At 48.2% G+C, this 22,094-nt stretch overlaps 3 protein-coding genes across 3 annotated transcripts; 1 reads left to right on the top strand and 2 right to left on the bottom strand.

Moving 5' to 3' along the window:
• Positions 1-11,205: 11,205 nt before the first annotated feature.
• Positions 11,206-14,229, top strand: PtA15_11A223 (uncharacterized protein; the record flags this gene model as incomplete). Its single annotated transcript, XM_053161110.1, has 2 exons — positions 11,206-11,248; positions 13,886-14,229. The coding sequence occupies 2 exons, from the start codon at positions 11,206-11,208 to the stop codon at positions 14,227-14,229; spliced, it is 387 nt and encodes a 128-aa protein (XP_053025089.1).
• Positions 14,230-14,655: 426 nt separating this feature from the next.
• Positions 14,656-14,922, bottom strand: PtA15_11A224 (uncharacterized protein; the record flags this gene model as incomplete). The annotated part of the gene is made up of 1 exon (XM_053161111.1): positions 14,656-14,922. The coding sequence occupies one exon, from the start codon at positions 14,920-14,922 to the stop codon at positions 14,656-14,658; it is 267 nt and encodes an 88-aa protein (XP_053025090.1).
• Positions 14,923-18,611: 3,689 nt separating this feature from the next.
• PtA15_11A225 (uncharacterized protein) lies at positions 18,612-19,142 on the bottom strand (the record flags this gene model as incomplete). The annotated part of the gene is made up of 2 exons (XM_053161112.1): positions 18,612-18,626; positions 18,972-19,142. The coding sequence occupies 2 exons, from the start codon at positions 19,140-19,142 to the stop codon at positions 18,612-18,614; spliced, it is 186 nt and encodes a 61-aa protein (XP_053025091.1).
• Positions 19,143-22,094: the final 2,952 nt, after the last annotated feature.

A 22,094-nucleotide genomic window follows, 5' to 3' on the forward strand; every position in this document is an offset into this window, starting at 1 on the left:
GGTGCACGAGCAGGAGCTTCTGGCTGTAGTACACGCACTGCAGAAGTGGAAGATGCTCCTCCTCGGCATGAAAATCAATGTGATGACAGATCACCACTCCCTGGTCCATCTCCTCCGACAACGCAATCTCAGCCGACGCCAAGCACGGTGGACGGAACTCCTGGCCGACTTCGACCTACATTTCGAATACATCCGCGGTGAAGATAACACGGTAGCCGATGCTCTCTCCAGGAAGGATATACCGGAAGGAGACTCAAACATCACCCCAAGCGACATCGCCTGTGTCGCTTCCCTGACCGAGATGGGCTCAACCCTTTCTGAAGAACTTCGTCGCCAGATCATGATCGGATACACGACCGACCAGTTCTGCATCTCGGCGCGGGAGGTGCTCCCGCTACGAGACGACTGTGTGGAGGTGGAGGGGCTTCTCTTCATAGACGGTCGCCTTCTCATCCCATCGGTGGGTACTATCCGCAAATCCCTTATCAGAGAAGCTCACGACCGCCTCGGACATTTGGGCCACCAGAAAACCCTGGACGAACTCCGCCTTGATTTTTTTTGGCCACGGATGGCCACAGATGTCGCGGAGTTCACTGCCGCCTGCGAAGTCTGTCAGCGGACTAAAGCTCCGACCACGGCCCCGACTGGGAAAATGCTTACACCGGCTGTTCCCCGTCTCCCCCTCTCCGACTTGGCCATCGACTTCGTTGGCCCCCTCAAACAATCAGGCAACCACGACATGATACTGACGTGTACTTGTCGCCTATCCGGATTCACTCGGATCATACCGGCTCTCCAGACAGATTCGGCGGAGAAAACAGCTTCCAGGTTCTTTTCCGGCTGGATCGCGACCTTTGGTGCCCCCCGGACTATCCTCAGCGATCGCGATAAAGCGTGGACCTCCAAGTTCTGGAAGTCGCTGATGGAGAAACTGAACATTAAATTCCACATGACGTCCGCCTTCCACCCGCAAGCTGATGGCCGTAGCGAACGCACCAACAAGACGGTCGGCCAGATTCTGCGGACGACGACCTCCAAGCGTCAAGGACGCTGGTTGGAGGCCATCCCCTCGGTGGAGTATGCAATCAACTCGGCGACAAACGCAGCGACTGGGAAAAGCCCGTTCGAACTGGTCTTTGGACGCCCCGGCCGACTTTTCCCCTCTACCGCGTCAAGCGTTTCAGCTGGGTGCCCTTCCTCTCTTGACGCGTGGCTTCGGTTGCGAGAGGGGAGCTGGGCCGACGCTCGGGACGCCCTCTGGACGAGTCGTGTCAAACAGGCGGTTCATCATAACCGCAGCCAGAAGGATCGACCCCCACTGCAACCTGGCACACTGGCCTTCCTCGACTCGGCGGATTGGCGAGGCCGTCACCAAGGCGGCACTGACAAACTGAAGGAGCGCTACGAGGGTCCCTACCGTGTTGTCAAGTCGACCAATCACGGACAAAACGTTGAACTACTGCTTCCGCCTGGGGACCGTCGCCACCCCGTCTTTCACATCTCGAAAGTCAAACCTCTCGTCACCTCCTCTAACCCGCCGGACGCTACCGCCCTACCTCAGGCATCCGAGCTCGATGATCCGGCGCCGACTAGCGAACCCCCCTCGCCATCTTTTATAGGGGGGGAGAATGTGAGCCCGCCTCCCGCGAGCTCACAAGAACAGTCACAGAGAAATCACGGATCCACCTGCAGCAGGATTCTTAGACCTCGACCGGCCGCGCCCTCCTAGCTCAGTAGGGATGTACTGACCACTCCCTCTGAGCTAGGTGAGCACTCTCCTTCTTCTCTCGTTGTCCTTCACATTATCATCAATTGTATAGAGTAGGGATGTACTGACCACTCCCTCTGAGCTAGAAATTCAAGCAACTGTGGTTCTAGAACTCCCTCCAAGGCAGAGCCTTGTCCCGTACCACTGCCCCGTCCGTCTGTCCCGTTTTTTCCCAGCCAGTGAAGAGCCCTCTATCTTGGGCTCTTACAGCTTGCATCCGTGAAAAGCCAGAGCGGGTCGTTGGACTCGTAATTGACATTCTTCAAACAAGGGAGTGTCGTCATTATGCGTTTGATATTCTGGAAAGCCTTTTCTTCCCTAGGCCCCCATTTAAAGGCCTTATTATTGAGTTTGGAGCTAGTCAGGGGCGTGAGCGTGCCGACATAACGTTGTAGGCCCCAGATGAATTTTTTCATCCATTGTACAGTGCCGAGGAACCGTTTTACTCCCTTAGCCGACTGTGGCAAGGGCCAGGATTGGATATCAGCTATCTTGTTGTTGTCTGCTTTGATGCCGTTGGCTGAGATCCAATGTCCTAAAAACTTTACACGGTTGCGCCAGAATAGAGATGGCCAAACGGGTCCGGGTACCCGCGACGGGTGCGGGTACTTGCTGTGAATTTCTCCAATTTTGGACACCCGGACCCAGACACGGCACCCGCCGACGGGTACCGGCGGTACTTGAGGCGGGTACCGCGGGTACCACACTGGTGACCGATAGAGTGGGGTATGTACACACCCCTCTTGATGACCGCACATTGAGCGGGGTGCACATCCCACTCGATGACCGGCCATCAAGTGGGATGCGCGCTCAACCCGATGACCGGCCATTGAGTGGGGGTGTAGGCCGGTCATCGAGCAGAGTACACACCCTGCTCCGTGGCCGGCCATCGTGATCACCCCACTCAATGTCCGGTCATTGCGTGGGATGTGGAGGTGTGTACTCCGCTCAACGATGGCCGGTCATCGAGGGTGTGTACTCCACTCAATGACCGTTCATCGAGCGGGGTGTGTACTCGGTGACCGGTCAATGGTCATCGAGTGCGCATCCCACTCAATGGCTGGTCATGGAGTGCACCGGCCATCGAGTGAGATGTATATCCCGCTTGATGTCCGGTCATCAAGCGGGGTGTGTACTCCGCTTGATGTCCCATCAAGCGGGGCGTGTACTCCGCTTGATGTCCGGTCATCAAGCGGGGTGTGTACCCCACTCGATGGCCGGCCATCCACTGCTGACATTGGCGGGTACCTGTTTGGTACCCGGGTACCCGGTGATTTTCCGGCCCAAATTGCATACCCGGACCCGTACACGGCACCCGCGGACGGGTACTCAAAGGGCAGTGGCGGGTACCTGCCAACGGGTGCGGGTACCCACTGGCGATCTCTACGCCGGAAGAGTTTTGTCTTTTTCGGCCTGCAGTAGAGGTTGGCTTGACGAAGTTTACGGAGGACCGCGCGCACGTGTGCTTCATGTTCTTCAAACGAGTTCGAAAAGATAACGATGTCGTCAAGGTACACGACGCAGATGTTGTTGATGAGATCGCCTAACGCTTCCTCGAGCCTAGCCTGGTGAGTGGCTGGCGCATTCGTCAATCCCATTGGCATCACTAACTACTCCATAAGCCCCCACGGTGTCTTGACTGCTGTCAATGGAATATCCTCCTCTCGCATTCTGGTCTGGAAAAAAGCATTTGTTTGGTCTAAGATTGAGAATACTTTGCCCAAAGCAACTAATCGGACCAGTTCTTCGACATTGGGGAGTGGGGAGCGGTCACAAACGGTAAGGCTATTGAGCTTACAATAATCACAGACCCAGCGGGGAAGCGCTGACGGATCTTTCTTTGGAATGATGAGGCTCGGGGACGCGTATTGGCTGGTTGATCAACGAATCTGACCCGCTTTAATGTGTTGATCTAGGAGAGTCCTCCACGCCGTGAGATGTTTGGGCGGATAGGGAAATTGACGCTCATTGATGATGGCGTTGGGGTCTGTCAAGACAATTTTATGTCGAGTGCGGGATGCCGTGTCTTGTAGCTTTCTCGGAAAAGAGTTGTCCAACGCTGGAAGTTCATCGTCAATCTCACTGTCCACCGCCGGGATGTCTCCAGGGAAGAGGTCCGCGAATTCCTTTAAAATTAGGCGTTCCGAATCCGCGCAAGGGTACTCAGCTGTTGAAGCGGTGATTGTGGCCGTTGACTGAGGCGCACCAAAGTCCACCCGGTAATCGTAGATGAGGGTGTTGGAGCGGGAACACACTACCGCCTGTAGTTCTACGGATACAGAGAGGCCGTGCCGGTGTAGAAACGGAGTTCCAAGGATGATGTCAAAATCCCCTAAGACAGGGCCTACGTGTAATGGAACGTCCTCAAAAATCAGGGATGGACGAGCAATGCGTATCGTAGCCGTCACGTAATGCTGAATGGTGAGGGGCGTTGCTGAGCCATCCCCAAGCGCTAGTCTGATGGAGCTCGGACGTGCCAACGGTCGGCGAACTAAGAAGGACTTGTCCGCGGCACTATCTGAGATGAGGTCAATCTCCGAACCCGTGTCAACAAGGGCCCTGAAATAACGTCCTGCTAGTTGAAGTTCGAGAATGACCCGCGCTGGTTTGAAGGGATTCAGAGAAGGGTCGACGGTGGGAGGTACGGGAAGAGGTGGTGGGATCAAGGCCAAAGGCAAAGACAAAGAATGAGCCGAAGTGCTCAACAAAGACGAAACAGATGAGGAACCCATCGCAAAAGGGACTTCCAGGAGTGGTGTTGAGAAAGAAAAATTGTAAGAGTCCTTGTAGGACTCTTCACTAACTGGGCTGGCACGAGGCACGAAGGCCTAAAAGGTTTCTATGAACCACTTGTGTATTGCAAATATACTAGCCCAGGAGAGAAGTCTCAGTTTCTCTCTTTACATACAACTAGGATGATGAAAGAAGAATGTCCGATGCTCACCTAGCCCAGGAGAGAAGTCTCAGTTTCTCTCTGCTGAGCCAGGAGGGCGCGGGGGAACTGAGCTTAAGAGGCTGCTGGATGGCTTATGTAATCTCCGCTTGTGAGCTCTCAAAGGGGGCTTCACAACAGCCTTCATGCGGCCCTACTGCATCCTGCTGACATTGTTTATGTACTCCTGACATATCATGACATAATTTTATATCTGCTCCCACCAGCTAAAATCCCTCACCCTTTTGTCTAGATTAGTTGAAACCTTAACCCACAAGCCCCTCTGGGGCTCCACTTTTGTCTATATAAGGAGCTCTCTCCTCCCCAGTTGTCAGCTCCTCAGCTCAGTACTCCCCAGTTATTTACATACCACCTTCACACTTACCATCACATCTATACCTCACCACAACCCTCATATTTTCAAATAACTACTGAAATCACTCTCAACTCTCACATACCTTTCATCGAACAACTTCATCTGGAACTAGACCAGACCTATCACTTGATTAAAACTTGCCAAGCTTAGCTTGGTGGGTCTTGTCATCTGATAGCAGAAGGGCAGAGTTTTGCACCTCCATCATCCCCTTCACAATTCAGCAAAAGGGTTTCACTACCACTTTTGAGTCTTACACGGCCACGGCGCTGATGTACGTTTTGTTGAGATAGTGTCTTAGCATTTCCCCATGTAGTATGCTTCTAACCTATACACCCACAACTTACCCTATATTATACATGTATATAGTCTAGTTGTTCTTCTTACTGTTATCCTTCCTCACTGAATGATTATTAAAAGTTGACTGATCACTGTGCTTGGACCATGTCCTTGACACCTTGTCAATCTCTCTTAGTCTCGTGTCACCCAGTTACCCTCAACACGTTTGACCTGCGCGGCACTGACTACGTCATCCTGTCAGAGGTTTGCGGCGACTATCCGGGTGCATCCCCAATGGTTTGCCGTGGGCCCGCTGTGTAAAAGCTTTGACCGTGACCTGTAAGGTACTTGCCAGCTTCACCTTCAAAAGGCTTGGCCCACGAGACCATCACATCCGCTTGCTTCACTTCACTTGCTCAAAAGAAGCCTCCCTGGCTTGATGTGGTCAGTCCAATACCCTTCCCCCAAGCTCGCTGATTGTGAAGACAAACTTTTAACCACTCAGCTTGCCACAGGGCTACCAAACAACAATGGGTCGCTACATTACGCTACATTATCTGGATCTCCCAGTAGCGTAATGATTTGAATGACTGCCCCACTACATTACCGCTAACCGTAGCGGGCAATTTTCACCTTAAGCTGTAGCGTAATGTCAGGGGTCATTTTTACCCCTATAAACCAGATAGCGTAGAATATGTTGACCTAAGAAAGCGCATGAGTCCATCCCCCAGGGGTGAAACATCCCTTTTTGGCCCCAGAAAAAACGGTGGTTTTCTCCAGGTGTGAAACATCCCTAACCCTGGGAGAGTTTGCCCTTTGGAGTCCTGTGTTCCCCTCCGAGTCCTATGAGAGATCCCCCCTCTCAACTCAGCTCAAGCCTCCGCACATCCTTCTAAAAAATTTTTCCTGGTCATCAACATGGCCCCAGAAGCTCAGCCGTTGGCCACCTCCAATGCCAACCCTGTTAACACAACCTCTGATTCCCAAGCTGGGTATGCAACTGATCAATCACAGACTCAATTCCGCCGTTCAACCCGTGGTTCTTTGGTGGTGGTGCCGCTGGACATGGTCACCCCTTCATCTGACTCCAGGGTGAGATTGAGCCATGCTGGTCCTCAAAAACGGGCAGAACCACCTTCATCAGATGCGGAAGCAGTTCAGTCAATTGGGCCAGCAAAATCAAAACCACCTTCTTCTACAACTGGCGCGGGATCTAAAACTGGCACGGGCAAGGACTCTAAAAAAAAGACGAAGAGGGCCAAAGCAGCAAGTGGAGCAGCGCTGGTTTGTAGTATCTGGCATGAATTTTGAACATTGTGTAATACTAATTTCTGCGTTTGATTTGTTGAAAAAAAAAATCTTTCTGGTTGACAGGTAAACTCTGCCAATGTTGATGAGCCGTACAACTATGATCAAGATAGTGGTGATGGCTCAATTGAAATCCAGCCCCAAGACAGCAAGAAGACAAAGTCATCAAAGGCAGAAGAGGCTGCGGAGGTCCTGAAATATTACAAGACACCGTTCTGGAAGAAAAACGACCCACCCAGAACAGCCCTTAACTATTAGTGCAGATGGTGCAAAGAAATATATCGCGCGCAACTTCTTTCTCATGGCAATCTGAAGACACACCGAGATGGAGCAACACAAGCGGACAAATCTGACAAAGGGTGTCCCGGACGGGAGAAAGCCAAGAAGGCTGGGATGATCCTACCCCCTTCAGTCGCCGAACGTTGGGCTCTAGAAGCCAAGAGTGGAGACGGGTCCATACAATAAGGCATAAAGGGATTCCTTGAGTCCAAGCCTGTCTTTTTAAATTGGGTCTTGAATCAGATTTTGATGATCTGGCAGATTTGTCAGGCATTGCCATGGACTCGCATTGAGGACCCTTTCCTTTGAGTTGCATTTCAATACTGCAATAGCAAGGCAATACTGTATGGACGGCGATGGTCGGCCGATGAATCTAAGAAGCTGTATAGTATGCTGAAGTCTCATGTATTCGCCGAGTTAAATGTCAGTGTGACCTCTCCTTGTTGTCTTAGACACAATGTTCTCCCCTCTGAAACATGACAAATTACAATCTCTCAACACAGGACCTCAACACTCAGTTCACCCTGATCCATGATGTATGGACAACCAAGGGCAACCGTTTTGCCTTCATCGGTGCCGCTGCCACTTACGTTAATAAGGACTGGGAATACACTGTGCAACACTTGTCACTTAAGATGATCCCGTGGAAGCACTCTGGGCGGCTTCTGGCACGCCCCATTGCAAATCTTCTTAAAAAGCATAAGCTTCACACCAAGATAAGTGATAACCTTTTTTTATCCCTTGTTTGATGTTCTGTGCTCTTTCCAATGCTGATACTTCAACTTTTTGTCTCTACATGCTGGCCCAGACCACTGATTCAGGGTCCAACAACAATACAATGGCGAGGACAATGTCTACCTTGCTCAAAGACGCCAAGGGTGGATCAGCGGAAGAATCCACTTGGGACCCAACAACCATGCACATCCGGTGCATTTGCCACAAGCTGGCTCTCATAGTCAATGCAGGGCTGGCGGCCCTTGCCCTCAAGACACTAATGGTGATTCGAGTTCTGAAGACGAGGTGGTATCTGAAGGATTACATGAGAAGAGCACAAAACTTCTTGATCTCACCAACAAGGTACTGTTGTACCATCTTTGATCTTTAAAACTCAGAAGGACCCGAGCTTACCCTTCTGAATACATAGCTTGATCTTGTGATCAAAAAGATCACCCGTTCAGCTGCACAGCGTGCAAACTTTAACCGGGTTGCTCAAGAACTTAACTTGAACGTGGCTCCGTTAATTGCCGGCTACGGTATTCGCTGGAATATCAAGTACCAGAGTCACAAGAAGGCCATCGATGCTCGAGAGGTCATAGAAAAGATCCTCAAAGAAGATCAAGAGGAAAACAGTCCTGGAGAATTCAACGATGTCTTCTTCTTACCGCGCGATTGGAAAGAGATTGACAATCTCAATCGAGAGCTTGAGGTGAGATTTTTGTCTTCAATACAGGCTGTTGCCATGCGAACTGACTGGCCAAATTTTATTTATTTAGGTGTTTGTTAACCTTACTTCTGAAATGGAAGGCGACTCGGCCACAGGAACACATGTCATCCCAAAGTATCTCGAATTAAAAGAGGGGCTCATCAGCAAGATTGCGGCCTCTTCGCAATCAGCCTTGCTGTACCCGATGTACCATGCGATGTTGAAGCGAGTGGAGAAGTACCTCAGCGAAGCGATGCAATGCGAAACCCTCTTCATGGTCACTATTTTGCATCCATGTTACCGGATGACTCTTTTTTAGATTGGCTTTGGAATAGAAAGCTCGGAGGTTGCTGAAGGCCTTCAATTGCTTCAGCGCTACTTCAGACTAGCGAACGATTGAAAAAAAACAGCGCCAAACACTAGTGATACCGATGTTCTAGAAATCACAAAGCCACACCCTCAGCCCAGCTCACTCATGGGTCGCTTGACATCACATATGACCCACCAGCCAAAACCAAAAGCAAACGAGATTGAGGCCTACTTGAAAGCAGAACTACCATTCAGCCCCAAGGATTTAGATCGCAAAAGCACTCCATTGACATGGTGGAAGGTATGTTCCTTTCCCCCAAAAGTCAGATTATATCAAAGAATTTCACTAACTTGGAAACTTTTCCCAACAGGCCAACCAGAAAACCTACCCCACGCTGGCCATCTTGGCCCGTTCATACCTTGGAGCAACTGGAAGCTCCTGTGCTGTTGAGAGACTGTTCTCTGCAGCTTTGGATGTATGTAGCAGCAACCAAGGCAGGCTGCTCCCTTCAACAATGTCTCATTGTGTCTCAAGCCTTATGTGGCTTCGGGAGGACATCCCTCTGACAGGGGATTTCTCCGAGGCTGGAAAGGTTTTGAAGGCAATGCTGCCATCCAAAAAGAAATGACTATCCATTCTGTAATGTAACGCAAAAAAAAACCCTTCCAATGCTGTAGTTTCAATGAAAAATCTTTAGAAATATGCACAGATAATGTAGTGCACAAAAATTACATGTAAGTATGTGTAAAGTAGCGGTAGCAACCTTAAAATTGCTACTTTACCATTACGCTACCGCTACGGGTAGCGTAGTCACCCATTATTGTACCAAAGAAAGGTTCCAAATCTACAAGATCCCCGATGGCAAACCCAAGAACAGGTGTGCTTTCCTCCCCTGTCTTTTCCGCCACTGAGATGCAACTCTCTGATATGCGGCCCTCTTCCAGGTCAACAAGCAAGCCACTATGCTCGGCTTCACATCCAAACCCTAAATTCTGCGTCTTGCAGGTCATTTTTTCTCAGGACAGCAGAGTTACAAGAATGTGCGGCCAGCTCTCCCAAGAGCCCAACGGGATGGCGGACAAAGCTAGTGGAGATCATGCGCTAGGACGGCGGGATGACAGATGTGGCGCGCTCCTTTGGCCTCTACTCAGTCCTCTCTTGCTCCCCTGGTGTCCTTGGCTATACCCACACCACCTTTGAACCCATCAATAAGATCCGGGAAATCGGCCTTGATATGGGCGGCACAAGCACCAAATTCAGTGTGTTTGATGGCCGCTATGAGACTTATTTTAAGTCAACCACCGCCGCCCTTGCCATGTCTGCGGTTGGATATCAGTGAGTCTTTCTTTTAACCCTAAACCTCTCTCTGTGAAAGTGAACGCAACATCCCTGAAAATTCACTCATTCAGGGTTGCTACTGGCTGAGGCTTGTGGTTGTGATTTAGGAGCGGACTGTTCTTCACCAGGTCCAAGAGTGCAGGCGCGTCACCCGGCCCGGCCTGCTTGCCGAAGGACGGCTTGCTGGCACATTGGGCACGTCCCCAGTTGTTGATTAACTTCATCTCTCTATCCTCAGTTCGACGACGACTTAGCCAATGCTTCCCCCTTATCTGGAACGGCTATTGCATCCAGGGGGCTCGCACGCGAATAAAAATACGATGATCATTTTTTGTAATCTGGGAAAAGAAGAACAATGTTTAACTTGTTAGCCGTTCTCTCTCAAGTCTGACCTTACTTAGCCAGAGTTGCATTGTTACTTCTGAACTGTAAGCTTAGCCCGAACAGCAGCACCATACTGTTGGCTGTATCTATAGCAAAAGAGTTGAGAAACAGGCAAACTTGTGTATACAACAAAATTTATTTATACCTTTAGACCAACTATCCAAACACAAGATGGGTACAGGGGAAAGATTAAAAGCTTGGGAAAACCCAAATACAAATAAAACATTGAAATTACTTTGAATTGGACAATGAAAAAAGCTCTTCACACACTGGTGACTGTGCAGTGCGCTCAATTTTCAAACACTTTGTGCAGTGTGGGTGTAGGAAGCAACTTTTTCAATATTTTTGACCAATCAATAGACAAGCCTTTTATTGTTGTCTCTAAATGTTTTGGGAGTTTTTGGAAGCTTCCTTGTCTGCTTAAAAAAGCCAACTAATAAAAGAAAAGGATAGTCATTTGGGGACCTGGAATCCATGTTCCCACAGGCCAAAAAATCCAAAAGATTTAGTGAATTGTGATAAATATTTATTTGAATATTTTGGAACTTCTTAAGTTGCTTCCTTCACCCGCAGTGTGTGAAATGTTTGAAAACTGTGTGCACTGCAGAGTGCACAAACAGCTATCTGCAGTGCGCAAAGTAAGCCCTTAAGAGCATCTCCAACAGTCCAGGGGTCGCGGGTTATAAGGAGACTGAACAGCAGTCTTGTCTCTTTTCAACGGGCTAAGATAAGAAAACAGTGTCACTTCTCCAGTAACGCAAGCTGAGTAAACGGGACATTTGCAGGCAAATAAGGTTGAGAACCAACCAACATGTTTTTCCAGCAATGCAAGATGAACATTTGCAAGGAAATAGGTTTGCACCTGATTGCTCCCAATTTTCCAGGGCCAGGTGGATATGGCTGTCCCACCTTTTTCCCAAAACTAGAATTGGGAATTATCCAGTTTTTTTTTTTTTATACTTTAGAGGCCAAGGCAGCTGCGCCGCTGCAGGGTACAACACCCTGAAGACCAGGAACCATTTTTTTATACATGTACAACAAAACATGTTTAACTATATACATGCAACATTCTAGGTTCAGGTTTAATAAATACCACTATTTGGCATCCACCAATGTGCTGCAGAGGGTGAAAAAGGAAACCCCTGTACTGCCAGTTCAACAGAACTCAAGGCTTGGTGAAAGCCAAGTTTAGCTCTCAGGATACCACCCATGTGGTGGATGCCACATCAGCTTGGGAGCCAACCATGGCTCACTGTTAGCACTGCATCCAGAAAGCTCCTGCGGTGAAGTTTCTCTCATGTTTGATTCCTGACTTAAAAGTTCAAATATGGGTGAGAATGAAATCACTGTGTAACTACTTTATGGACTAAACACATGTCACAGATTGCACACTCATTTTTTGAGAGGCTGGAGATCCAAGCTCCTTCCTCATCCCAAAATCTACCATATTTGATCCAGAACCCCCAGAACCCCAGACCCCAGGTTGTCTCTTCCTCTCCAAAGACCAGAACTTATTATGTACATGTCCAGGTTTATTAAAGAGGCAGTTTTTACAAAATCCAAAAAAAATCCAGAACAAGGGTTCCCCCTGCAAAGTCACCACAACAAAAATAATGGTTTCCTCAAGGTACAAATGTGAAAAAAAGTTGCAAAACAGTGACTTATCAACAAATAGATGTGAAGCACAAAATCTCTCTGTGAGTATATACAAATTTGATCTCAGAAGAAAAGGATAGAGAAAAAGGAAATTGGTTCAGAATCTACAATAATCCAAGTTTATTAAAGACACAGTTTTTCCAAAATCACAAAAAAAAAAGATCAAGGGTTCCCCCTATAAATACAAAAATGAGAAGAAAAAAAATCAAGGGTTTCCCCCTTACAAAAAAGCAATTGACAGACCAAAAATTTCCCCTACATAAGAATACAACAATAAAAAAAAATCTCAACCCAGCCTTCCAACATCAGCAATGCTGTGCCCACAGGCTCACCCCTCAGCCTGCGTCAAGTGCACAGGTCAAAAGGGATGGACGTGAAGGCCCCCAGCCCGCAGCAAAGGCCACGGACCAGTGGGGGGCCCACTCTTTGCCCCTTGGACTGTGCATGTGCAACACCGGAGGGGTTGAGAGCGATGGATAGCTGGAAGTGCAGCGTCTCCAATCACCCTGGGGAATCAATAACCTTGAATGCTGCCTCTCTTTTAAGCTTTTGGTCCTTCTCAGCGTTGCTAGAATCACCACAGCCATTCCCTCGACTTGCTCTGAATCAATTTCACCGTTATGGAGCTTTGCTCGGTGCTAGGCCGGCAACAGCGCTGGGAGGGGAAAAATGCCGTGAAGGCTGCCCTCGAGAAGGGTCCAAATGAGATCCAAGTTTTGATCGAAGTGATAGCTAGGGGAAGTGGTTTTGGGGGGTACAACAAAGGTTGGATCTTTGTTGGCGGTTGTTTTTTTTTGGAAGTTGTATCTCGCAATGAATCGGGAAAATGGATTGGGAAAGAATCGAGGATCGGATAGATTTTCTTGATAGCCGCCTTGGATCAGAGCAGATGCTATGGCCTCCCATCCTCCAAGTTCGCCCAAAACTTGGATTCCTGGAGGCCTGTCACAAGCATGTCATCATCTCCTCGCGCGCCGTGCGCGCGCACTACACAACTAAACTAACACAAAACAAGACGAGACAGAAAGAAACAAGAGCAGGAACAATAGTACCAAACAAAGCTCAGAAGAAAAAAACCAACAATGAACTGAAATATACTCGAGAGAGAAAGAAGAAAAGAAGGAAGGAAAGAGGAGACACAAGGAAGCAGGCCAGAATCTAAGAGATGAAAGAGAAAAGAGCAAGTGGGAACAAGATCAAACAACAACCGGGGGAGAAAAACAGAAGGAATAAAACCACAGAGACATCTGTGTTAGGACCAAGAAGGGGGAAAGGTGGAAAGATGGGGTAGAGTGGAAGAAAGAAAAGGGAGGAGAAAAGAGAATCTTGAGGGTCGAATCTTGAGGTCCGGAAGTCATGCGCCGCCTATTACTGAATCCTGAAAGGTGCACCGGCTAGGCCACCACACCGTTACCCTCGCCACGACATTGTACACATCCACCGTTGCTATCTGCAACCCACCGCCACATCACCCAATCATTGCCTTCCACTAACATCCCACCGTGGTGCAACGTTACTCACACTCGTGTTGCTTTGCCTCCTATTTGTAACGCTCCTACGTTTTTGCAGCCAATACTGCCTTTACTTGCCTTCTCCAACCTTCGCAGTAGCTCTCAAACACGCTTGACCCATCCCGACCTGCAGCGCGCACAGCCAGGCCTCCAGCTACAACCTCCAGCGGGCACTTCCGGCCACCAGCAGCATCAGATCCACCAGTCGCCGCAGCTCTCCTCAAGAAGGCTTCTTTGCCGGCTTCGTCAGAAGTCTCCATGCCAAGCGAGGCCGACAGGCCGACAGCGGCGGAAGACGCGCGAGGAGTTGATGCACTTGGACAGCGGGCCGACAGATATGGGACACTCCTGCTTCCTCAGTCCTGTTCGGCCCCGCGAGTGGCTTTGTCGGCTATGCCCGCACCACCTTCAAGCTCATAAAAAACTTCCCCGTCGTCGAACTCAATACCAGTGGCACAAGAACCAATTTCAACAGGTTCAATCGTCGCCATGAGACCGTCCGCAATTTGATCACCAGTGGACCTGCAATTTCTGCGCTCTCCGGTATGCTGGATCAGCAACTTGATGAACTCTTCGGCCAACATCTCGACAATAGTCAATATGAGGAACGCGAGTGCAAAAGCTTGACTGAGTTATATGTCAGCTATCTACATGAGTTATATGATTGAAGAATTGATACCGAAGAAAGAGACGCAAGATGATCCTGAGCAGGATCGATATCTGGTGGATGCGTATTGTGGTTCGGTCTGTTTTCGATCTCCTTGGCTCAATACTTCACTAAGACTACCGATATCGAACTATCTTCTGACTCTTTACGGTACGCCAAATGTAGGTGTGAAGACATCCAAGCCCCTCCGATGTTGTGCTTCATTTTTTGAGAGGAGTAACAAAACACTGATCATGTCTGTTTTTTTCGTGTGATTAGGCCTATGATGGCCATATGAATATGGTGCTTTCTCATGTAGCGAAAACCATCACTGCCGTTGATCCAGCCCAAAAACCACAGGACCAGCCCATAATCCGGGTCTGTCTCTCAGCACCCACGCTTCTTGAACTTTTCCCTTGTCTACAATCATCAAGAATACTAAGCTCACTTATAATGCCTCTCTACTGTTATTGATTGCGTTCTGTTGAAGGATCTTGCCAAAACTGGCTGCAATCACCAGCCGGATCCCGGCGTTTCTAAGGGCCGTGGCAGCCTTCTCGCGGGACAAGCCAGTGCTGAAGTTCGGTCCGATAACAAGCTCGGCGCCGGTTCCGGTCTTCCGGCTCTGCTGCGCGGGAGGCGGAAGGGTTCCCGTGGAAGGAGAACGGTAAAATTCCCTTGCAGTCTCAGCAAACGAGCGGTCGTAGTTCTCCATCACCACCGCTGTCTGTCCCTCCAGCCAAATGCTGTCCTGATAGGTATATTTGCCTGGGTAGATCCCGTCGGTGTTGATGTTATTGGTGGGTGAGAAGACCAGCGAGCCTCCAAAGATGGCGGGGAAGTTCCTATAACGTCCCCGCGACTACCTGCCGAGCTCGTTTGAGGAGGAGCAGCAGGATGGCCCCCAATTACAATCTCCCAGTGCCCCGTTGACCGCTCCGACAGCCTCAGACAGATCTTGGACGGCTTTTACCAAGAAATTGACCTCCACATCCACACGTACGTCTCCTTCCCCCTCCTGTAGCCTGCTATGCGAACACATCACACGGACAACAATCTATGTCCCTGGCTCTGTCCAGCTTAAAAAGAGACCTGTTCCACTGCTCCCCAACGCTGCAGACAAGCATCCTGGACGCCGAGCCACTTGCGACGCCCTCAGGCTTGCCACAACCCTCTTGGGATTCATCCACCCCAAGGCCTTGCCTGCTTCCTCTGCATTCTTGGCAGCTTTGGGGCCTGTAAACTCAGCCCTTTGGTTGTCAACAATTTCCACGAGGTCTGTCCCTCCCCACATGATACACATTGCTGTGTGTTTTTCATTTTCTTCTTGTGGCCTCTGCTATTTTGACAGGATCTACCACCAATTGGAAACATATCCAGTCTCTCTCTGATTGCCAAGTCTATGGGATTGCTGTTGAGTATTGTCTGAGTTGTTAGAGAATTATTTATGACACTGATTTAGCTTGATCTTGAATGGGCAAGAATCAATTTTGTCTACCTACTAATACATATGTATTACTCAACAGCTCCCTGAGCTGAGTAATGGGATGGAAGTAAGTAGTTGTAGCCTGAAGTAAGTCAGAATCCATAATAGATTACATGGTGGCTATTCACAACCATATCAAGTGGATTGGTTGGAATTTGGAGCACATTTCATGTCATTGCTCAGACTCAAACTTATTACTTATGCTTATTTGCAAACAACTGAATTCATATCAAGACCTTGTGATTTAAAGCTATCAGGAAATATGTCATGTAAATAAACCAGCTATATTCTGCATGATTTTGGACACATATTGGAGTTGCCCCTCTCACGTGATAAATTTCAAATTTGTGGGCTGGTTTAAAGAGGCCTCAATCTTGGATAAATGAAATAGAGAAGTAAATAATTCATATTCATGGTGCATGTTGCTATAACGCTGTTTTTTTTTTTTTTTTTTTTTTTTTTTGCAATATGTGAAAGCAATCTAACTGAGAGTGTGAAATTGAAAATCAATGATCAAGCCAGCTTTGACTGAATTTTGATCTATATATCTGATTAGCCTGCAAAGGGAGGGGGGATATGGGTTTTGGCTTTGCAGCGGCGGGGCCGCCTTGGCCTCTAGTATTCTAAGTATTACATGTGTAAGATTCATGAATAATGTATCTTACATATATAACTAGAGGCCAAAGCAGCTTTGCCGCTGCGGGGAAGAGCCCCCCCTCCCTTCCCCTCCAAGGCAACCACTCCTTTCTGCTATCTTCCTCATTCCCAAGAGCCCCATCCCACGCAGTTGCCTTCACTTGTCAGGTGTCTCCTAGTCCTGGGCCAGCTCATCAATCATTGCCAGGTGTCTCTTTGACGTTGTCAGCCGCCACAGATAGGCTATCAACACAAGACATGACAACAATAGCAAAAGCCCAAAATCTAGCAGGAAACATCACATCCCCAATTTCTCTGGTGCAAAGTCTTGCTGAAATCAGTTGGAGGTCAAGACAGATGATAAACAAATATGACCAAGTTCTTTGTCTAGTACATTGTCCAAGTCCACAATGTTTGTTTACGCTCTCCCAAGTCTTGGGTTGCTGTGATGTAAGAGAAAACATCTAAACATAGTTAAGATGTGTACAGTGGGTGCGCTATAGTTTTTGGTGCGGGGTGAAAACATGTAACAACCCAAGTTCACCCAAGTTTAACTGAGAGGCATATCACCCATGACCCAGCTCACCTCTCATCATTGGTCAGCAATCAACACCAGCAACACCCCCAATACCTCATGAAACCATTCCCAACTCCCTCCGCATACCCTCCTGATTCTCTCATATTTTTTAAAAAAATATCCAGCAAGTCAAACATTTTCTGATAATTTCATCATGTTTTATCTTTTCTTCTACTTGCTGTGTAATTATAATGTCTTTTGCATCTTTTTCCTTGACCCCTTGAGCCCTCCTGAGAAATAAAATGGAGCTTTAAAAGTCCTCCTTGTCCCTCAAAAATTAAAAAATGGTGCGCCAAAAATTATAGCGCACCCACTGTACATGTCAGGAGTTCAGGACTTTGAGTGATAGCATAATATGAGCAAGAGGGGCCATGATCCACATCATTAACCCAAAAAAAGTTAAATTCTAGTGGGAAGACCATGAAGGCTATCCATAAACCAGATGTTTTCAATGGGAAAACAGGCATGCCAATTACATATCTATCAATCAAAGGATATGGTGTGTGAGAGCGGGTTGGGGAGACGGAAGGGTTAGAGCTCCAGTAGAGAATCACAATGATGGAGGTTCTGAGTCTAGATGCACCATTAATGTTGACATATCCTATGCCCAGAGTTGTCAAGTGGCCTTGTGAATTGTGCTTGGCAAGGCGCTTGATACCCTTGGCTTGTTGGGCTCTGAGCTTGACAAGGCCAAGACCGGCAGAAAGAATTTCAGTGACAGGTGGTTTTGGATTCCATGGAAGCCTGTGGTAAATATCACAGCAAGAGCGCAATGTGGACAGCCAAAACAGCGGCCAGGATTGCTTGTTAGAAGCAAGACCCAAGAAAGCCCAGAGTGGAGGGGTTCATGTCCGCACCCCAAACTTGGACCTTGAGTTGGGAAGCTTTGGGGTCGCAGTTGAGGAGCCAGGCTGTCAAGTCTTGGTAGCCATTCTGGATGTTTGATATTGTCAGGTCTGGGTTGTATGTAGGGTCATTGATGTCCTACCAGTTAAACTTAAACAAATATGTTTTTTTGTTAAGAAAATTGGCAATGCTTGGAGCCAAAGATGAGGTTTCTTACCCAGTCAAAGGGGACACGGCACCAGCCCAGCCTTTTGCTCTTAATGGCTGATAGCAGATTATAAGTGGCCAAGACAAGTTTATTGTGGAGGAGGCCGTCGGCGTCTATTACAGTGAGCTTGACCTTATTGAACCCTTTGTCAGCTGGCTACTATGTCAGAGCCACCGTGACATAATATCCAAAGCAAACATGAAATATCATTAGATAAGACCTTATTACTGCTATTACTTATACTTACAGATATAAAACCTGGAATATGATTCCGGATTCTGAATCTAAACCCAATTTAACTTAGGGTACCTCACTTCAAGGTACCCTTAATTTTTACTGCTTCCTTGTGTAAATGTGCATTGAAAATTTAACAGGTACACTCAAAAGGAGTGATATGTATGCTCATAAGCGTATGTACATATGCTTATACCCCAGTTTCAGTAACAAAACTGAAGTGTTATGTTTAGCTTAGAAGACAGCACAATACAGGTATGCTTTGCCAAAACCCGCGTGCTGTGCGCTGAATAACACAGCCCATGTGTGACAGGTTTCTCAGAGCCCGCGCGCTGCACACTACAGAAACCTGTGACAAACCATTTTGTATTATATGAGCGCAAACCCCCGTGCAGGCTTTTACATGTCCCCAAAGGGTTACAAGTACGCATCCTGGAAAGAATATGACATAATCAGCCCAAAACGTGACACGTTAAATGTTGTACAAATGCCCTACACATGGAATGATGTCATGGAACGTTCCTCATGCAACAGAAAGACTAGTACATATACAGTACGCCAGATTGGGAAAATTGGGAAATACTGTGGCCCATTCTAGAAAAAATGACCACACGTCTCAGCCCCCCTCTGTACGGATCTACACCACCACTTGAATTTGAGCTTGGGTTGACGTGGGCCCAACGGCGCGGTTGGCGAAAGGTTGGCCCGGGTGGGCGCCAAGGGGACCGGCATCCTGGAAACATACTTGTTTCAGACAGCACATGCGAAGTCATCCACATTGACTATGGCATCTGTTTTGGTCAAGGCTTGAACCTCATACACCCCAAAGTAGTTCCTTTTCGATTCACTCCCAACTTGGAGCTGCTCTTGCAGGATCTGACTATCAGGAGCAAGGGGCGGTGGCGCAAGGGAGCGAACAAGGATGACGAGTTGCGGATCTTCAAGCATTTTTTTGCCACCACCTTGTGGCATCTCAGTGGCGCCCGAGGGGCGCCACCTATGCCCACAGTCCCGGTGGCTCCCCCTAGCATGACAGAGTGGCGCCTGTACGGCCCTGGGTCCCTGTCACGCCACCGTGGCGCATGGAGTGCTGGGACGCCAGCTGGACGCATTGGCTTTGCCCAATCTGCCCCGCTGTGTATGGCGACATCAGACAGGCCAAAAATACGTGTGAAAGCGCCCACAAGTTGGCCAGAAGCCCTGTACTTCCCCTGAGCGCCCCAGAGAGCTTCCACGAGTATCCAAAGGGCACTCTGTCCGCCCCAAAAGCCCTTTCCTCACGCTTTGACATACCTACTATAGCTTACCCGCCTTCAACACGTGCTCAATAGCCTGTTCCTAGTCTGGTAAGCCCCTTAGTAGTTGTTTTTTAGCCCCATTTTTCGCCAGAAACTGCCCAGTGTCCACCCAGCCTCCAGAATCAACCTCTTCAAGCGCTTCCAACTTCCCAGTTTCTACCCTGAAGAACCTCAAGACTTCAAGGGCTTTATACTAGTAATTTTAAACCCCTTCTCTTGAGATTCTCCACCATTCTTTACTGGGATTCAAAACACCCCTGTTCACAGGCCCCAGTGTGTAACAGGTACCTAAATCCTCTGTTTTTGCAAGATACCTTTGAGGGATTCAACACTCCTGATTTTATCAGGCCCCTCTGTATTTAATTGTATTAATTTTATTAATATAATGACACCATTTTCTCATATACTAGAGGCCAAGGCGGCTTTGCCGCTGCAAATCCAAATTTGAATGGCTTTAATTCCTTGATATAATTCTCCCTCTTTGGAGCACTCTATCAATCCAGATGTTATATCAATTCAAAGCCCTCAAATTTCAGCACTCTTCATCATCATTGTTTTAGTCCCAAATGCAGTGGGTAGAACTCCCCAATATGTAACTTCATTCCCATTCTTATCAAAATTATGGATTTGATGGTCCTGCTCCTGCTGCCTTTAATGTCACTTGGATTCAAAAAGGTGGCCAAAAGCCATGAATTTGCCAAAGCTCTCATGCAGAAGAATCCCAATAACTCATAAGCCTTCCATTGGAGATGGGAGATGCTTCACATTGAGGTGATCTGCACCCCCAGTCCCAGGAGGCTTAGTTAATTCAGCCCCTCTCAGTGTTTTTATCATTCATATGTTTTGGAAGATATCCTAACTTTAACACATTGTTCATCCTCAAATAGAGAGCTGAGAATATGATTATTACAAAGTTTCAATTGAGCTGATGACAATGAGACATTTCTTTCCATCTCATTCATAAGCTCATTAAAACTTGGTGGTCTCAAGTGATTCATCATTCAGGCACTCTCAGGTGCAAGAGTATGTTTTCTTGTTGAGCAGTGTGACCTTGATTTTAGTAAAAGTGCAAGGGGAAAATTTAATGAAATGGTAGCTGCATTCTATAACAACATTGCAAACTTGGTTTTCATTTTGGACCATCAAAGATCTTTTCCTCATCAAAGTTCATAGCGGCTCCACATCTCTCTCAAGGTGGTTGTCCGGCCTTTGCCTTGCCCATTGGCACTTTTGGCTTCAGATACAACAGTTTTCTCCCTGGCAGCAACCTGAGCGGGTTCTTTGGAGGAGCGCAGCTGGGGGAAGACGTGGTTCTTCCAAAAAGGAAGCCGATGTGCAGAGGAAAATATAGGCAAGCAATGGAAGAGAGGGCGACTCATGAGGCCAAGGGTGAACTGGATACATGCTGTTTGAGCTCAACTTGGTCCAGGTGCCCGGCCTCTAGAGCAGAATTGGAGAAAGGATTGGCGACGGGAAGACCTGGCCATGTTCCAACCAATGTGACCAGCCTTCATGGCGCCGAAGCCGTTGACGCAATCACCAATCACAAACAGGCACTTCTGGAAGGCCGGGTAATCCTTTTGCGGGATGGCGAAGGGGCAGGCAGAGGAGATCTGGAGCAATGCAAGCCCGGGTGCGCAGACGGAAATATCCCCCTTCGGTGTCTCAATTGGCGACGGCCTCAGCCGCGGCTGCTCTTGTTAGAGCCCGACTCGACAGCCACGCGGCCTGATTTGCTGATCTTCTTATGTAGCTGCAGATCGCCCCCCAACTTGGCCAGATTCCCGCACTCTCCGAGGAAAAAATGAGCGCCAAAGTTGGCAAGGGCTTGGTTAGCTTTCTGGTTGATCTGATGGCCCAAAGAAAAGAACGTTTTAGAGCTTGTGTCACCATGGGAGTTTCCTCAGCACTTGCGTGCAAGTGCCATCTCTTAACTCAGTCATAGATTTGGTTGGATCTCACTTAGATTCTGGTTTGAAGGCAAGGTTCATGTCTGCCATAAAATATCCTGAAAGGATCTGGAACAATACTTGATGTATTGTGTAATGTATGTGTAAAATGTATACCACACCTATGCTGAAAACAAGGCCATTTTAATGATAAGTTTTACTTGATCCTCAAGCTTGACCAAAGTTCCTCATAACTCAATTATCATGATTTTTGAACTCTTTGAAAGCCCATACCCAGTAGTTTTCTCTGAAATGGTTTTTGTATTTATTTTCAGGGCACACACCAAAAAGCTGCCAGTTATTTCTAAGTTGTTTCTATTACACATGGTGAAAACTTTGGATGGAGTGTAGTGATACTATGGGAGGTAGAGCTGGTCCCTAGTACCCGTTGGCGGGTACCTGTGGAAGAGCGCAGGTATCCGCCGGGTGCAGGTGCGGGTGTCCAGTCTGGGTCCAAATTCAGGCAGGTACCCGCGCACAAATTGCTATTCTGCACAGCTCTGCTTGCCCCTAGTGCCCATTGGCGGGTACTAGGTACCTGTGGACGGGTACCCATGGAAGTACGCAGGTAACTTCCAGCGGGTTCCGGGTGTCCATTCAGGCAGGTACCCACACCCGCCGCGGGTACCCGGGTGCAAAGTGTCAGCTCTAGT

This window comes from Puccinia triticina, chromosome 11A, assembly GCF_026914185.1.
Source record: "Puccinia triticina chromosome 11A, complete sequence".
Lineage (NCBI taxonomy): Eukaryota > Fungi > Basidiomycota > Pucciniomycetes > Pucciniales > Pucciniaceae > Puccinia > Puccinia triticina.